The 16,434-nt window shown below is 41.5% G+C and overlaps 1 protein-coding gene across 1 annotated transcript; it reads left to right on the forward strand.

Moving 5' to 3' along the window:
- The first annotated feature begins 5,134 nt into the window (after window positions 1-5,134).
- On the forward strand, window positions 5,135-14,377 carry NDE1 (nudE neurodevelopment protein 1). Its single transcript, XM_010003219.1, has 8 exons — window positions 5,135-5,255; window positions 6,232-6,385; window positions 9,438-9,586; window positions 9,905-10,041; window positions 11,057-11,236; window positions 11,967-12,058; window positions 13,035-13,171; window positions 14,284-14,377. The coding sequence occupies exons 1-8, from the start codon at window positions 5,170-5,172 to the stop codon at window positions 14,375-14,377; spliced, it is 1,029 nt and encodes a 342-aa protein (XP_010001521.1). The 5' UTR covers window positions 5,135-5,169.
- The last annotated feature ends 2,057 nt before the right edge of the window (window positions 14,378-16,434 follow it).

The raw sequence follows: 16,434 nt of genomic DNA on the forward strand, positions 1-16,434 counted from the left end.
GGCGCGGAGCGGCGCGGTCCTGAGGCGGGCAGCGCCCCGGGGCGGCCTGTGCGGGGCTTCCTCTCCTGTGAGCATCTCTGCTGGGTAGGGAGGAGAAGGAGGGGGGTTTTGATGCGGCGCAGCCCCTTCTGGCGCTTCTCGCCCTGCGGTGGTAACTAGGGCAGGGTCGGGGAGGCAAAGGGAGCTGGAGCTGGGACCCTGCCTGTCTGTGCTCCCCTCGTAACTTCCCGCATCCTTCCTTGCGAACCGGAGTGTCCTTGTGCTTTCGGAATTCCTCTCGTGGTTGCTGGTGGGGAGGGGGGCGTGGGAACTGTGCTGGCTGGCTTAGTTCTCTCCTGGCTTCGTGCTCCGAATGGGAATGGGACTGGGAAGGCTCCGGGCGCTGCCTGGCTGGCCTCGTGGCTTGCAGCTGGAAGCATCAAGGTCAGGCATTTCGGGAGAGAAAACTTGGCCGAGTTTCCTTAGGGAGTCTCTGGAAACTCGGAAGTATTTGAGCTGGACTGGTACGAGAAAAGAGGAGGGCTTTGCTGTTTTAAGCCTTTTGGTAGAGAAGGCTCCGAGGAGGTGGTGACTTCTCATTGCTGGCTGTGGGGTTCTGTAGTCACCCTGGCACTCTGGTGACCCCTTCCTTGTCTTTTTCTTTTGTGGTGATTTCCTTTTGTAGTGCTTAAACAAGAGAAATTAGGCCCTTATGTTACAGGGAGACTCTTGAAAAGGCACGATTTTAAAAGTAATTTTCACAGGAGGGGAAAGCTGCTTTTCAGGAGCAAAGAAGGGTTTTGTTTTGGGTACAGTTAGGAACAGATGTCTAATAAGAGCTTCATCATCTCTGCCGTGGATAATTCAGTAATACTGGTTTACTTTTTATTATGCTATGATTGGGAAGGCTCCGGGCGCTGCCTGGCTGGCCTCGTGGCTTGCAGCTGGAAGCATCAAGGTCAGGCATTTCGGGAGAGAAAACTTGGCCGAGTTTCCTTAGGGAGTCTCTGGAAACTCGGAAGTATTTGAGCTGGACTGGTACGAGAAAAGAGGAGGGCTTTGCTGTTTTAAGCCTTTTGGTAGAGAAGGCTCCGAGGAGGTGGTGACTTCTCATTGCTGGCTGTGGGGTTCTGTAGTCACCCTGGCACTCTGGTGACCCCTTCCTTGTCTTTTTCTTTTGTGGTGATTTCCTTTTGTAGTGCTTAAACAAGAGAAATTAGGCCCTTATGTTACAGGGAGACTCTTGAAAAGGCACGATTTTAAGAGTAATTTTCACAGGAGGGGAAAGCTACTTTTCAGGAGCAAAGAAGGGTTTTGTTTTGGGTACAGTTAGGAACAGATGTCTAATAAGAGCTTCATCATCTCTGCCGTGGATAATTCAGTAATACTGGTTTACTTTTTATTATGCTATGGATTTCTCTGACTGACACCATCAGTCATTGATACAAAGACAGTGCAACATTGTTCACCAAGCTAAAATGTTAATTTATTTTTTTTTATAAAAATGGTGTGCAGGTTTGAGTCCTTTATTCTAGGAATGAAACTAACTTGAGTGAATCTAAATTGTGGACCTCATTAATTTGGGGAACCTGGACTCTGGTTCTCAAATTGAAGTTCCTTTAGTCGTTTTGGGTGTGGCTTTTATTATTTTTTCCTTAAGAATTTTGCAATTCTGCTTTTACGTGTATGAAATTGTTTCCTGCGACATTTATGCTGAGGTATTTTTCTCCTTGCAGAAGTCCATTCTCCACCCATGAATGCATCCACTTCCTGGATGATGTAGAGGTTTAGTAATGCCTGTGACCAGCACTAGTGCTGCTTGCACGCAGGAAGTCTGGCCAGATGTCTCTTCTGGCTTCAGGAGTGTGAAAACAAATCGGGTGCAGCCAGTGTGTGCTTGCTGTAGACTGTGACTTTCATTCCTTGTTTTTTTCCACATTTGCTAGTGTGTAACATAACTTTGCTAAAACCTCCTTCACCACCACCCCCCCTTGCCCTCCCCTTTTGTAGTGATCCTAGGTAATGAGGAATTCCTAATTGGTTTAATTACTTTCCGGGCATTTTGCATCCTGTCTCCAAGCTGTTACAAATGAAGGGGGGAAAAAACAAAAAGTCAAAGCCCTATCCTTTGTACAGGTGGTTTAGAATGCTTTTTTTGTTGTTTAAAAAAAACAATTTCAGAAAATAAAAAAAGCTTTAATACTTTGTCTAAAACCTGGAATTTTTCATTTCAGTTTGTGTCTAGCATCTTTGGTTAGTTTGAGAATCTCTGGGAGCTAAAAATGTAGTGTAGGTGTACAGGGAACCCAACAGGTCTTACTCTTGTGTTGTGGACAGAAAACATGTGCCTGTGGCTTGGGAAGTGCCATGTTGTGTCATCTCTGTGGAGTAAGTATAGGTCCACAGTTCTTCCATGTATTTTCAGTTTAACCTTTAATTTTAAATTATAAGCACTATTTGTGATGGTAACCATGAAAGTGAGCGTTCTCTTAACGGACAGCATCCTTAGTGGGTCTGTAATCTTGTGTTTACAGAGACATACTTTGGGGACTGTCTTTGTGCTTCTGTGAAAGTTACCAAGGTTCTGTGGAACTCTTATAAATGGCTTGGTTATGGAAATTTATTTCGTATGTGGTCAAAGGACCTTAAAAAATGCAAATTAGTACATTCTTATAGTCCTTCCAAAATGCAGTGTAAAAACAAAATTGAGAGCCAGATATGAGCATATTCAATCTTTTCAGGCCAATGAGAGCTGCCTTTTGCTTCCAAAGGGTTGTTTGAAAGTTTTCAGGAGCAAGATGTCTTGTAGTCCACCTTATCTTGTCTATTTTTTTATTGACTGTCAGAACATAGTTACAGGATTTATTATAGCACTTGTGTCAGAATTCCTCTTTGGAGACTTCTGGAATATATATTTAATTTCTGTAGCAAAACCAGGCATACCCTGGGTGCAATCTCTATTCTTGAAGAAATCCGGAAACCTCTTGTTTTCTGAGTGGTAAGAAGTAACAATTGGAAAGACATTTTGGCTTGATTTGACCACAGTAATGGATGCTGGTCCTTCTTCGTTTCTCATTGCACCTGCATCACTGCTTTGTGTCTGACCATCCCGCCCTGTCCCTCATCTGTAAAAGACAATTTTGTTTTCTTCATGAGTGTTGCAAGGATTGGTGTGTGTACACACAGTGCCTTGAGCAGATGGACATGTTCATTAACATCAAAGGCACTTTCAGGTTGCTTAAAAAATAATAGAGTTGATGTGTTGTAAACCATCGTAGGTCAAGAATGTTAATTATGCTTAGTTGTGATTTTATTTTTAATGGGCTAAGGGTATTATTTGGAAAATCACTCCTTCTTACACTCCTTTTCCTTTTTTTTCCCCAGTGCATAGTTCATGTTAAGAAACTAAATTATAAAACCTCAGGCTTAGGAACTTTTCCCCTCAGCTACCAGCTCCCCTTCTAAATAGTTGTGTGATTTCTGTGGGTGTGTAGCTGATACTGTGCACTGAGATGTGTGGGCACAGCTTACTTGGCTGTGAGAGCTGCTTACTCTTCTCACTTATCTCCTGAAAATCCCCTTGGCTGTGAAAAGGACTTTATAATACTACTTGGATGGGTAAAAATTGGGCTTTAGATCACCAGACTACTTTGAGTACTTGTTGACTGTGTAGTAGAGGTAAGAACTACTTGTGTTTGTCTTAGAGTTACTAGATAGGTGGCTGTTAATCTATTTAAACCAGATGATTTTCTGGAGATGAAGGTTTCAACACAGGTTATGAATAGTTTTTCCATTGAGTTTAATACATGTGCAGTGGGTGCACTTTTTCTTTAGCTATGCTGTTCAGAAAGTCTACTCTTTCCTGAGCCTTTCCTGAGTGTCATAAATAAGAATACTAGCAGTCAGGACTAATATCTGCATGGTCTTTGAAGGCTTTTTTTTCCTCTTTATTCCATCAGGTTTACCTCTAGAAAATGTTTTTCTCAGTAGATTTGGAGCTGAAACTTAGCAGAACTGCATTTTCTCAGTCATTAAATTCCAGTAATGTAGTTTTCTGACAAGTGCCATTGTTGTGTGTTGTTCAACTCCACCTTTATTTACTATCCTTGATCTGTTTGGGTTTCTATTAGATTCATAAAGTCTATGTGAAATCTTTGCCTCACCCAGAGCTGGGCACGGGCAAGTTATCCAAAGCATTAGGTCTGATGTTTCTCTATTGTCAAGACTAACTCATATAAAATGATATTTGGCCTGTTTACTGGAGTGTATCATGCACATCACAGGGCATTTATTTAATTGTGGTGTCTAGGTACTTAAGTCTTCCAGCAAGAGTAACCAACTTAGGGTTCTTGATTCCCCTGTGGCTCTTTCATGTGTCATTCCCATATGGGACTATATCCTGTAACTGGGTTTATGCTGGCACAGGGACAGCTAGATGATCTGGATTCCTCACTGAGTTGATGCAATCTATCTGCATACCTAGTCCAGCCAGGTGGTATCCCACTAAAACCTCTCTGGTCCTTTTATCCCCACTTCTATGGGAATTTCTGGAGTTCAGTTCTCCCATGGCTCTGAGTTATCCAGATATACTTTGGATCTCAGCCATACAAGGATTTCAGATCTGAAGTCAGTTAGCTTTGTCTATGTTGTCCTAGGGAGAAATTTTTCATGTGTCCAGCAGGTATGTCCATAAGGTGTTCTTTGAAATTTTAGCACAGGAAATTAGTATCTTGAATTCCTTACCTGTGTCTTTTTGATCTTTCTCTTTAATTTAATGGCAAGTCTCTAGAGTTGCTGAATTTGTGCCTGACGTCTTCTCTTCCACTTGTGTTCTGTGTGCACTGGCACAGCTGCAGCTAAAGCTTGGGGTTTTGTGCTCTATGCTGTGTAGTCAGAGGGTGGGGAAGGTGGTCACTGCTGGGGGTGCTGTGTAAGCATGCAAGAGGCTTGGCAGAACTGGGGAAAGGGACCTGATTACTCAGAAGTTATTCTTTCACATTTGTTGTATTTCTGGCAGAACCCTGTCAAGTCTGGTCTTTAGTTGGTCTCCAGGTGTGCAATGACTTCCTGGGAGGAGGAGTGCACAGCTTTGCAGCAAAAAGTACTGAGGTAGCTCATTGCCTTAGTTCCTATGCTTGATCTTTTCATTTTACAGGGGTAAAAAAAAAAATTAAACTTTGAAGACTTGTCATGGAAGACCTGGAAGGACATACCTTCAGTTCGGTGGAAGAGGAAACCAGATACTGGAAAGAGCTGGCGATGAAGTACAAGCAGTGGTAAGGCAATGCCTTCATTGCTCTGAGTCCTTCAGTAGGGTGTGTATCACCTCATGCAGAGACATGGGTAACCCCACATGGGGAGTAAACTTAAGGTGGTTCAGCTGTTTTGAGCGGCAGCAGCAGCAATTCTTCTGCAGAAGCTGGAGGGACTCAGAGCCCTTTATTGCTTATTTGAGCAGTGGGTCTCTGCTGCTGTAGCACTGCTGGTTTTGGTCCCTGCTCTGCTTTCAGGAGGACTGTGTGTGCTGAACTTGTGCCTCTGACTGCAGTCTGTGGGCAGCCCGAGTAAATATAGCTCACTGCAGAACCTTATCTGGACCATTGCAGGAAGAGAGATGCTGCTATCCACTATATTTGTGTAGATCAAGAGTAGTTTGATAGCATGTAGTGAAGGAGGATTCCTGGCTGAGAATGGATGCACTTTGCTCTGCTCTTGAGTTCAGTACGTTGCTCCAAATAAAATGAAGGGTCAAAAAAATCTCCGCATTTTAGAAGCTGATATTGGTGGGTCCTTTCTTAGACCTTTTAGTGCTATTTGTTTAGCTTGTTGGAGGATTATTTCAATAGAATTGTTTGAGAATATAAGAACATCTTTCTTTCCATCTTTCTCTTTTTCTCACTTTATTGCTAATAAAAAACAGCTTTGTTCATATACCCAAATAAATAATTATATTGATTAATAGTTTAAATATGCATGTGGCAGCAGACAATGTACAAGCTCAAGAGACTCTCCATGTCCTCAACACCGATAGTGATTTTTCTGTTTATTCGGGCTTTTTTGTTTGTCCATTTGGTGTGGAGTGGCTTCCCATGCTTGATAGGGAAACATTTGCATATTCCTGTTGAGTGTGTATGTTGGAGAATGGCACAGACCCTTCTGTGTTAAAGGGCAGTATTTTTCTTATCTTGAATGTACAAGAGATTTTTTTTTTTGTTCATTATAATTAATTCTGTTGCTGGAATTGCTTTCTAGTGCTGAGAATACGCAAGAGGAATTGCGTGAATTCCAGGAAGGGAGTCGAGAATATGAAGCTGAACTGGAGACTCAGCTGCAGCAAACAGAGTCCAGAAACAGAGACCTCCTGTCAGAAAATAATCGTCTGCGAATGGAACTGGAGTCAGTTAAGGTAGGAGTGGATGATGCATGCAGTGTCTATGTGTCCTTAGGGCAAAGATGAACGAGGCAGATGTGCAGATTGAGCTTGCCTTGGGGACAGGGACCTTCAGCATTACAAAAACATTGAACAGAAAACCGCAAAATTAAAATCTGGAAAAATTCAGAAATGCTAGTCTGTCTGCTTTGAGGGTGCTGGATACCTTAGTAATGTTCCTGAACCCCTGTTCTCAGGTGGCAGTAAACATGAGCATAGTAGAGCTGCTGTTCTGTCCCTTTTTCCATCTACTTGGTGCTTTAGTTCACAGCTTTTTTTCCTGTTTGCATTACGCAGACACAGATAATGTTGCTAAACAATCAACATACAAACATTCCAGCTGTGTTCTTGCATTACATAAGAAAACTTGGTAGCTTTAAACCCTTTTTGCAGAGTTGTATATTCTTTTCTGGTGTTCCAGATAAGCTGGGAAGCAGCAGGTGGTGGATAACACACAGACTTGAGAGGTGTAAAACAGTTTCAGTCCTGGTTCCATCGCTAAATCTGTCTGTACCTGGTGAAAAATAATTTGTCCTCTTTACACTTGGTTAGCCTTCTGTGAAACTAAGTACCAGCTGAAAAGCATTAACTTCCATCAACTTATTGCAATGGAACTACTTCCCAGAGTGACTTAAGAAATAATGAAGCTCTCTAGAGTATGATGAGTCTACCTCATTTCAGTCTCCTTAAATATGCTCCTAGGCCCCTGTGCTGCCTAGGACAGCACAGGAAATAATGATACATTTTCTTAAAATTGAAGAAAAAATTTTAACTGAAATTGATGTGCGTTTTCAAAGTTTGGTCTTGTTGGGCTTTTACTTAAAGGTGAGGTGTGGTCACCCAAGAAACACTACACTGTTTTGTAGGGCTAAATCAGTATCTGTGGAAGTAGAGATTAACTTAATTACACTTCTACTCAGTTGGATGAAATAATTAGCTAATGGGAGTGAAGGTATTCCTAAAGTGATTAATCACCAGAGTAATCCAGTTTTGCAACGCTTTTTGTCCAAGATGTTGTCCAGATTACTGTGTTAAGGAAGTACTCTTCCAGGCAGATGTCCTGTCTTTTAGCCGCAATGTAATGATTTCCTCCCCTGCTTGGCTTTTTGATAGCATTCCAAGGCTTGTTTCGTTGTATTTGTTAGGTTGCACTGATCTTTGTTCATTAATAGCACCTTAGCAGTATTAAATGTTCTGTGTGTCCTATGAAGTATTGGTCGACATTGTTCCATGCAGCCACATAAACCCATGGAAGCTGATTGTTTTGGGGAGAAAGGTACAAGTCTGACCAAAAAAATGAACTGCAGTTGATTTAATTGAGGGTGGTGTGGACTATATTCTTTCTCTAGAGGAGCTAGGGTAAGAGAAGGAGTCAATGAACCAGCCAAAGCAGTTAAGAATGAAAATAGTAGGAGATGTAGAACCTCAAAGTGGAGGGTAAACATATTTTAGGAAATCTCAAACTATTCTTCATAGTAGATAACTTTATCAAAACATATTGTGCTTGAAACAAACCTTCTAACAATTGGCTATTCATGTAGCCTGAAAACTGCAGTAACAGCTTGCAGTGAAGAAACAGAGACTCCATTGATGGCCAGATCAGCTGATAGTTTATTACAATCGGCTAAAAAGAAAGACTCAAACCTTGTAGTTCTGGTCTTTTATCTGAATTAATTCAAGAGCAAAGCATTAAACTTGTGAAGCTATTGAGCAACACTGTTAACTGAGCCCATCAAGGGCTGGTGTCTGCATTTAGGTCAACACTAGTGAACCTTGCCAGGCCCACACAGCTTGTGGCTTTGAGCTTCCCAGCCTTGTATGTGTGCTTGCTTCCCATACAGAAACCAGAGTTCACACTACCCAAAAATAAATGGAACTAATACTTTGGAGGGTTTGTGTTTAGAGAGTCCTGAAAAGCTAGTTGAAAGTAATCTGCCTCTTAGAGCCTGAGGACTCTTCTGTGCTTCAGAGATCTGGAATTTTAGCAGAGTCACCATACTGTAATCAAATAAGAGTTCATTAATTCAGAATGGGTATCTCTCTTCCTCATCCTTGTCTGCATTTCATGTGCTAAAATAGCTGTCTCCAAATTTATCAGTCATGTTAGACTGCATGCTGTAGTCTTCAAATTCTAATGCATCTATTTGTATTCAGTGACTTCCAGTGTGTTGTACTTAAATTCTGAAGTGTTTTCTCCACCCAGGAATGCTTCTTATACAGCAATCTTGGAGTTTAAAAAAAAATTCCTGGCGTGTTGAAGTGACCTGATAGTGAGGTGGTGGAGTGTCAAGTGTTGCAGTAGCCGGTGTGCTGTGAAGCTTTCCATGTCACGTGATGTGGAGCTAACTCCACATATAGCCACAGTAGCAGGAGAAAGATTTATATTTGATGGAGAAGCTAAGCCTTCCTCCTTGCCTGTGCCTGTCCTAGGTGTATCTTTGTGTACGTGCTATAAAGGGACATTCTCTGAAGAGTTTGTTTTAGGTTCACATCCAAAGCATGTTGTGTAGCTGCACCTGAAATGTCTTGTCATCTAGGACTCTGAACCTGCTTTATACTAATAAAACCACAGGGGCAGTGGAGAATCCTGGTAGTTACACAGCAGTTTGTAATAGTGTCAGAGTTAGGAGCATGAAAAAAAAAGAAAAAATATATCTAAGTATTACTTGACTTTTTATTAGAGCTAAAAATAAGTGGTTTCTCTTGCATTCCACTTTGTGGGTTGCTATGACTCAGAAATTTTGCTGAGTCTTGCTGTCTGGGAGAGCAAGGAACAGCCTTGTGCTGTGGAGGTCAGGAATTGCTCCCCTGCACCATTGTTTGATAAGGAGTGACAGGAAGAGCTCTTGTCTGCTGGCAGCCCAGAAGTATGTGAGCAATTGGCTTTGTTGGCATTTTACCATATGTAAGGTGATGTTTCTCAGAAAGTGTCACAGAATCTGCCTTTAAAAGGCGCTCAGACAGTGCCACAGAAAGAGAATGTGCATTCCTGAGTCTCTGATAAGCTGTTTTATTTGCCTTTGGTTAGGAAAAGCTAGAAATACAGCATTCAGAAGGATACAGGCAAATCTCTGCGCTGGAAGATGACTTGGCACAGACAAAAGCTATTAAAGATCAACTTCAGAAATACATTCGAGAACTTGAGCAAGCAAATGATGACTTGGAAAGAGCAAAAAGGTGACCCATCTTGTTTTCTTTTTCCACTTCTGTCCTGTGAGCATGGTGTCAGTGAGCTGTTTGTGATGCTCTTCTCATTCACATTCTGCACTGATCGCTTAGGTAAAGACTGCTGTGAAGAGGTTTGTAGCAGATGGGAAATGCGATAATTTTTTTCCCTTCCACTCCCCCCACTGCACTCTTGCATATTTTACAAGCTAAAATAATAATAGTACAAAGCAACCCAAGCAAAAAAACATTCTTCCTTTCATGTGAGAAGAGGGAGTTCCTCTCTGTGCTTGAAGGATCTGTTATAACATCTTGTACACTCTTTTTCAGAGCCACTATCATGTCTCTGGAAGATTTTGAGCAGCGTTTAAACCAGGCTATTGAAAGAAACGCTTTTCTGGAGAGTGAACTGGATGAGAAGGAAAACCTTCTAGAGTCTGTGCAGCGCCTGAAAGATGAAGCTAGAGGTTAGACAGAAATTGTTTGTCTTTTCCTTTCTTTCCTCCTGGCTTGCAGCTATTCAGTCCTCTCCATATATCTTAGAGCTTGGCCTTTTAGTTTACATCCTTTAAATCTGCTATCTGAAATGTGGAAGCAAATGAGGACACTTCAAGGCTTCTCCCCTTCTTGAACTTCTGTCCTTGTTTCAGAGCAGCTCACAGAAACAAGTCTGTTACAGCCTTCTCCTAATCTGTGGTGATGTTTCAGGGTCCAGCTGCTTCATGTGCTGGTCTGGCTTTCTGTAACCCATGAAAATCAGCTTTAATAGCCATTAACCTTGTTTCCTGGCCTGCAAAAACTGAAGGCAATGAAACACTAAGGGGCAGTAAAACAGGATGGCTGTGACTGACTTCTAATTACCTTTGAGTAGCTTCATGTGCTATCTTCTTGATACCTGTCAATAAGGCTGAGTGAGAAAAGAGACCATGGAAAAACACCTGTTTTCAGATCTGCTTGGTTTCTGTCTTTGAGTGGTTTCCATAAGTTACAGCCAGGCTATGGGACAGAAGTTCTCTATCCCTTGGCTTCTAGCTGCCCTCAGCTCAGGTTTTCTTCATGTGGAAACCAGTGTGGAAGAGAATAGAGTACAATAGGTAGGATCTCAACCTGGCATGGAGATAGAATGTAGCCAAGGTGTGCCTAGTTGCCTTAGTCTTGATAAGTCTCTGCTTAACAGCCTGTAACTTTTGGAAAGGAATTAATTCCCTGCCCCAAAGGGAGCCTTATGAAAGGGTATGAAAATTGAAGCCAGATAATAACAACTGAAATAAGCCTGCAAAAACATCCAGCCACAGTACTAGAAAAGTCTTTAGTGACTGTCCAGATTTTGAACATATGCCTGCAGTATTTTTTACAAGAATAAGTAACTTTACTCCACCTCCACAAGGGGAGTTATCCTTTGAGCAAAATAAACTTTCTCAGCTGTTTTCATCTTGGTGGATACGTACTTCAAAACCTTGTTATGTGTTATTTACTTTGTAGATCTACGACAAGAGCTTGCAGTGCAGCAGAAACAGGAGAAACCCAAAACACCAATGCGAACTACCCTGGAGACCGAAAGAACAGACACTGCAGTCCAAGCATCCTTATCTGTGCCTTCAACTCCCTCTGTGCACAGGGCACCCAACATCCATATACCCACCCCTGCAACTTTTAGGAGAGGTGACTGACAGGGAACCAGCACAGAAATGCTGTTCGATGCTCTTGTTTTTACTGTGGTTTCTGGCTAAAGGAGGAATGAGAAGAAGGGAGCAGAGTTGAGTGATTAAGTTAAATAAACAGAAATCAAATCACCAGTCTCAATACTCATAGACTGCGATTTTGGGGGGTTTATTCATATGCTGTTAATTTCTATTTCACTTGAAATGTCAAGTAATAATAATTGTGGGGGACAAGATGAGATGTTAGGACTTCACTACTAGTTCACAACTGTCCCAGAGATATTGTGGGCAGAAGGGTTTAAAAAACTTAAGTGTCATCTTTAATATATCACACTCATGTTAGTTTAATTGCCTTTTTTGTGAAAGCAGGTGTTCTTTGAGAGAGACTTTCTTTTTACTCTGGAACAGAAGGATACTGACAAGTCACCTTAGCTCTGGTTCCACAGCAGCAACAGAGATGCAGAGTAGGATGTTAGAGCAGATCTCCAGAGACCCAAGCCACAGCATGTCTAGACACTTTTGCTTAGGACAGTGTAACTTGAGCTATCTCAGTACTTTATATTCCTAATGGATATGAAAGATACAGAGGTGAGATGCAAAAAGGTGAAGATATTGATGCTTTCTCTGCTCTCTGTGTTAGGCTATCTTCTGACTTTCAGTGTCCAAGTATTGGTTTTGGTGTGTGTTTTTTTTTAAATGAGTAATGTATCCTTCTTTAATCTGCCCTTCAGGTCTTGAGGACAGTTATGGTGCAACACCTCTCACACCTGCTGCAAGAATATCTGCACTTAACATTGTGGGAGACTTGCTGCGAAAAGTAGGGGTGAGTGATTATCTGCTAACCAATGCTCTTGGAAAGACAGCTATCTGAAACTGCAGCCAGCACTGTATGTGCTGCTGGTTAGGAGAGACTGGAAAGGATATCCTGTCCCCAGGTTAGCTAAGCATGGCCTTGAAATTTGGTCTAGACTTTGTTTCTGACCAACCCCCAAATAAAGATGGAACTTGCTGTGCATTTCCACGGTGTTACCCACATGGAGAAAAGATTTTGCTCTACAAATTTCTGAAAGTTTATGTGCAGAAAGAATAAATCAACATGAGGAAATCAGGAAGGGATCTGCTCCCATGAAAGGCAGAGAAGAAAGCAAGCTGCCTGCTGTCCAGAGTGCTTCTGGTGACGTTTTCCTTAAGAGTTGAGTAGTCTTGAGTAAGGCCTAATGTCATGCTTCATGTCCCAGAGCTGTTTTGGCACAAGGACATTTGTATGACTTTTGGATGGGCTGCACTGCAGAACTGATCCAGCTGAGGAGTAGCCCAGCAACAAAGGTGATTTAGGATGGGAGCACATGGTAGGCAATAGGGTCTATGTGGCTCAGTTCCCTCAGGTCTGCCACCTAGTACATAGAACTGGGTATGTGTCTAGGGAAGCAGATAGCTCAAATGAACAGCTAGTAATCTAAAAAGTGATGCCTGTAAGAAAGATGTTAGTTTCCTTGAGGAAGCTGAAGAGTGTGTTCCTGATGAAACTAAAGATTTTGTGTTCCTGATGGCGAACAGCATCAACTCCTTAACCTCCCCTACTGAAGCAGAGATTCAGCTGTAGAGAGGTGACTGGCTTCATCTCTTGAAAAATGCCACTCATGTGGCACTAAGGTCTAGCAGATTCCTCTACTAGACGACTCATTCCACAAGAAACAAAAAATCCTCCAAACATTCTTAATGCTATTTTGGAGTGCCACAATGCCATCTTGTGAAACAGAAGTGTGACATCTGACACTTCTCATCTGTGTTCACATTAGGCTTTGGAGTCCAAACTTGCATCTTGCCGAAACTTTGTGTATGACCAGTCTCCAAACAGACCCACGGTGTCCATGTACATGAACAGAGATGTCCTTGAAACACGCCTGAGTCCTCATCAACCTTTGTGTGATACAGGGTGAGTGCTGTTCTCTGCTGTTGTGTCTTAGGACTAACTGTTGGTGTTAAAACTTAGTTACGGGTATTGTTCTGTTTTGTATTAAATCTTTGTTTAGCTAGAGGCAGATTTGTTTTCAAAATACAGGAAATGTAGGTATTCTTGATTGTGATTTAAATGTTTCAAGTCAGTTGCTGCTGAAATTTGAAGACTACCTGGAATCAAGTTTTGAAAACCACAAATTCAAAGAAAATATACTAGACATTTTGTTATAAACCCAGTGTTTTAAGTGGGGATAAAATACAACAGAGGAGCTCTTGCTTATTGGCTCAATTTGTTTTATGCTTTATGTTCTTGTACAAGTTATATTTTGGTATCATTATGGCATGTAGAGGATTATCACAGTTAATATTCTCATTTATGAGAGAACTGGGAAAAAGGCAGATTGTTTTCACTCAATCAGAATGCTTTATGGTTGCTAAGGTGTGTTTCCACGGAGCAGCCTGCAGGAAGTTACCTGACTCAGCTTGTAAATTTGTTTTGAACTGGTTGTCTTTTTTTAAACAAAGAAAAATCAGCAAGGTTATATAACAAATTGCAATTTCATGTCTGCTTATACCATGTGATCCTGTACTGCACATTCTTTAGATTCTCTGTAAATTAAGTGCCTATTGTACAGTTTGTTCCAGACTTAATTATTCAGTTAGACCCTTGTGCTGGGAATACTGGTTTGTCTTGTTACCCAGTGCCCAGAGTTGGTGTGTGGAAGGACTGCTCCACATTGCACTTGTTATCCCATCTGGGCATGAAACCTCATGAAGGTTCCTACAAGAAAGCCTCAAGGACTGTATATTTACATATTTGTGTAGCTGATTATACATCTACCACTGTCATGCTAGAACTGACATTCTAACACCTGTAAAAGATAGCTTCTCACCAGTCAGAGGGAAACAGAGCCCTGTGTCGCTGTGGAAGTTCAACCCAGTTAAGTAGCAGGCTCACTTAGTGCTCAGAGTGATATTCTGTTATCTAGAGATTTCTCAAGCTGAATGGTGTTTTCTGGAACTGACCAGTTATTCTGAAGATGGTAAGACCAGGCAAGAAGTGCACTAACTGCTTTTTTGTATTTGCAGGTTAGCAAAACGTCTGGAGTTTGGAACATGCCCTTCAAATATTCCAGGAGCAATGAGCCACCCCTCACAAAGTGTTGTCAAGATGCTACTATGAAAAGCCTGGCTGGCTTTGGAGAAGGAAAAAATAAACTGCAGTTCTAAAGAGAATATCAATGAGCAATTGGGCAGCAGTCTAGGTGTAGAAGAGAACCAGACAAGAAGCTGCAACTGGCAATGGCCTCCTGTAGCCTGACCCAGCCTGGGCTCTTGGCAGAGTTAGTGTGCTAAAGTAATGCTGCCCAGCAGTGCAGGAGTTGGAATTGCTTCCTACATCAGTTGCTCCTTGAATGTTGGTTTTTTTGACACTGCCAGTCAAAGTCATTGTCTTCCTACAACAGAGACTGTGTTCCCTATGCAGCTACTCAGGCTTTGGCGTTTGGTGTTAATACAGTACCATGGTGTTCTGGCTTCAATTCTGGTTGTGCTGGCTTTCTGTCACGGGTGTTGTGTGCTGCAGTCACTGAAATTAAAGGAGTATTTTTATGTGGAGAAAGATGTATCTCTGTGGGGAAGCTGCTCAGCTCTTTGTGGGATGTTTGCTGGTCAGAAACTTGCTACACTAAAACCTGCCACTGTAGGCAAAAATAAGCAGTCATTTACCATTTAGAACAGGTCATGGTTAAAGGTGAGGAATACCTAGTGCCTAAGAGTTCAGGAGATCCCAGAGCTAACAGCAAGGTAGGAGACTTTGGACTGGCTTAGCATATCAACTCTTTTTTTTTTCCCATTTTGTGGTCTGTAAAACCTGGCTGCTGTAGAAGGCAAGAGATCTGATTAAGTTCCTTGTTCTAACATCTTATTATGTGGGATTGACTGCTTTCCAGACCTCCCTTCATTAATGTGCCTTGGGTATTAGTGATTTTCACTTTTTATGAGGATATGATTTCAGCTGTTATTAATTTAGAAATGCTTTTTTAACCTGAAAAGTCTCTTATGCTAGACAAGTATATATGAGTAGAGAATGATTTTAAAATCTTTTTTTCCCCCCTGTATGTTGTTTTAAATGGAGAGGTTCCCTCAACAGTATTAATGTACCTTGTAGAATCCTGTACTTGCAAAAATGGTCATGACTAAGCAACTTTTATGGTTTTTGCAGGGGTGGGGAGACCTTAATTGGCAAAAATATTTCATAAATGGGTTTTGGTTATTTGTTTTGTTTTTTGGGGTTGTTTTTGTATTAAGAAAATGACAACAGCCACTGATGCATCTGTTTCTCTGGAATAGGAAGTAGCCACAGCTCATTCCCATTATTCAGGACATCTACAAAGTTGGCTTAACTGAGGAGCAGAATAAAGCTTATTTTTAATGCTAGTTGTTGATTCATTTTAAGTTTTTCTTGCAAGTTTTCACTGTGGTTTACACACAGATGTTTGCTGCCAGTTTTTCATCTGTTTCTTATCATGAAGCTCAAAGAGACATTGTTTTGCTGAATCATGTGCAAAGATTTTCCTACATCTCATGCTTTCCTACTCTAAGGAATGTGAATATTGCCATAGCTAAAGATGCCTCTGGGATTTACAATGCTTAGTATTGGCATTGCTCTCTCAAAATCTTGAACTCTGGTTGTTTTAACGTGATTTTTGTCCTTCTGTCTCACACAGGGAGTTGACACTCTTTACTTACCCATGAGGAGCAAGAAGTGTGTGGCTACTTTGTTAGTTATGCTGACACGTGGACTATGCTTCAGTGGACTGTGTAGCCTGGAAGGATCAGTCAAGACAAGTTGCATTTTCCTTATTTTGCAGAATTTGCCTGCTTGGTGAGCAAGTTGGCTTGCAGTCAGGTTGGAGACACAGCATTGACATTAAGCTAGAAAGCTGGAAAATTGTGGCTATGTTAGTGTTACAAATTTTACATAGATATTATTAATGTGACTGCAGATATAATCAGACAGACTGTGGGGTGGATATGATATTGAGAATTGTCAAAATAACATCATCCAGAACAGTCACCTCTGTAATGATACAAAGGAACATTTTTTGGGAACTTCAGTTCAGCCACTGTTGCAGAAGAGTGTTTTCTATGGTGTTACTAAAGAAGCTCTGACTGCTATTTTGACACAAGCTTTGCAGAACAGGGACGAACCTGAGTTTCTCAAGTGAAAGGGCAGTG

The sequence above is a fragment of the Chaetura pelagica genome, unplaced genomic scaffold (genome assembly GCF_000747805.2).
Source record: "Chaetura pelagica isolate M959 unplaced genomic scaffold, ChaPel_1.0 scaffold138, whole genome shotgun sequence".
Lineage (NCBI taxonomy): Eukaryota > Metazoa > Chordata > Aves > Apodiformes > Apodidae > Chaetura > Chaetura pelagica.

What these genes read in the sequence shown, in the direction of transcription:
- NDE1 (XM_010003219.1), top strand. Translation starts at nt 5,170, where the DNA reads ATGGAAGACCTGGAAGGACATACCTTCAGTTCGGTGGAAGAGGAAACC. An exon ending in GACTTGGAAAGAGCAAAAAG is followed by an intron (nt 9,587 to 9,904) that starts GTGACCCATCTT and finishes ACTCTTTTTCAG; the next exon opens with AGCCACTATCATGTCTCTGG. An exon ending in CCTGAAAGATGAAGCTAGAG is followed by an intron (nt 10,042 to 11,056) that starts GTTAGACAGAAA and finishes TTTACTTTGTAG; the next exon opens with ATCTACGACAAGAGCTTGCA.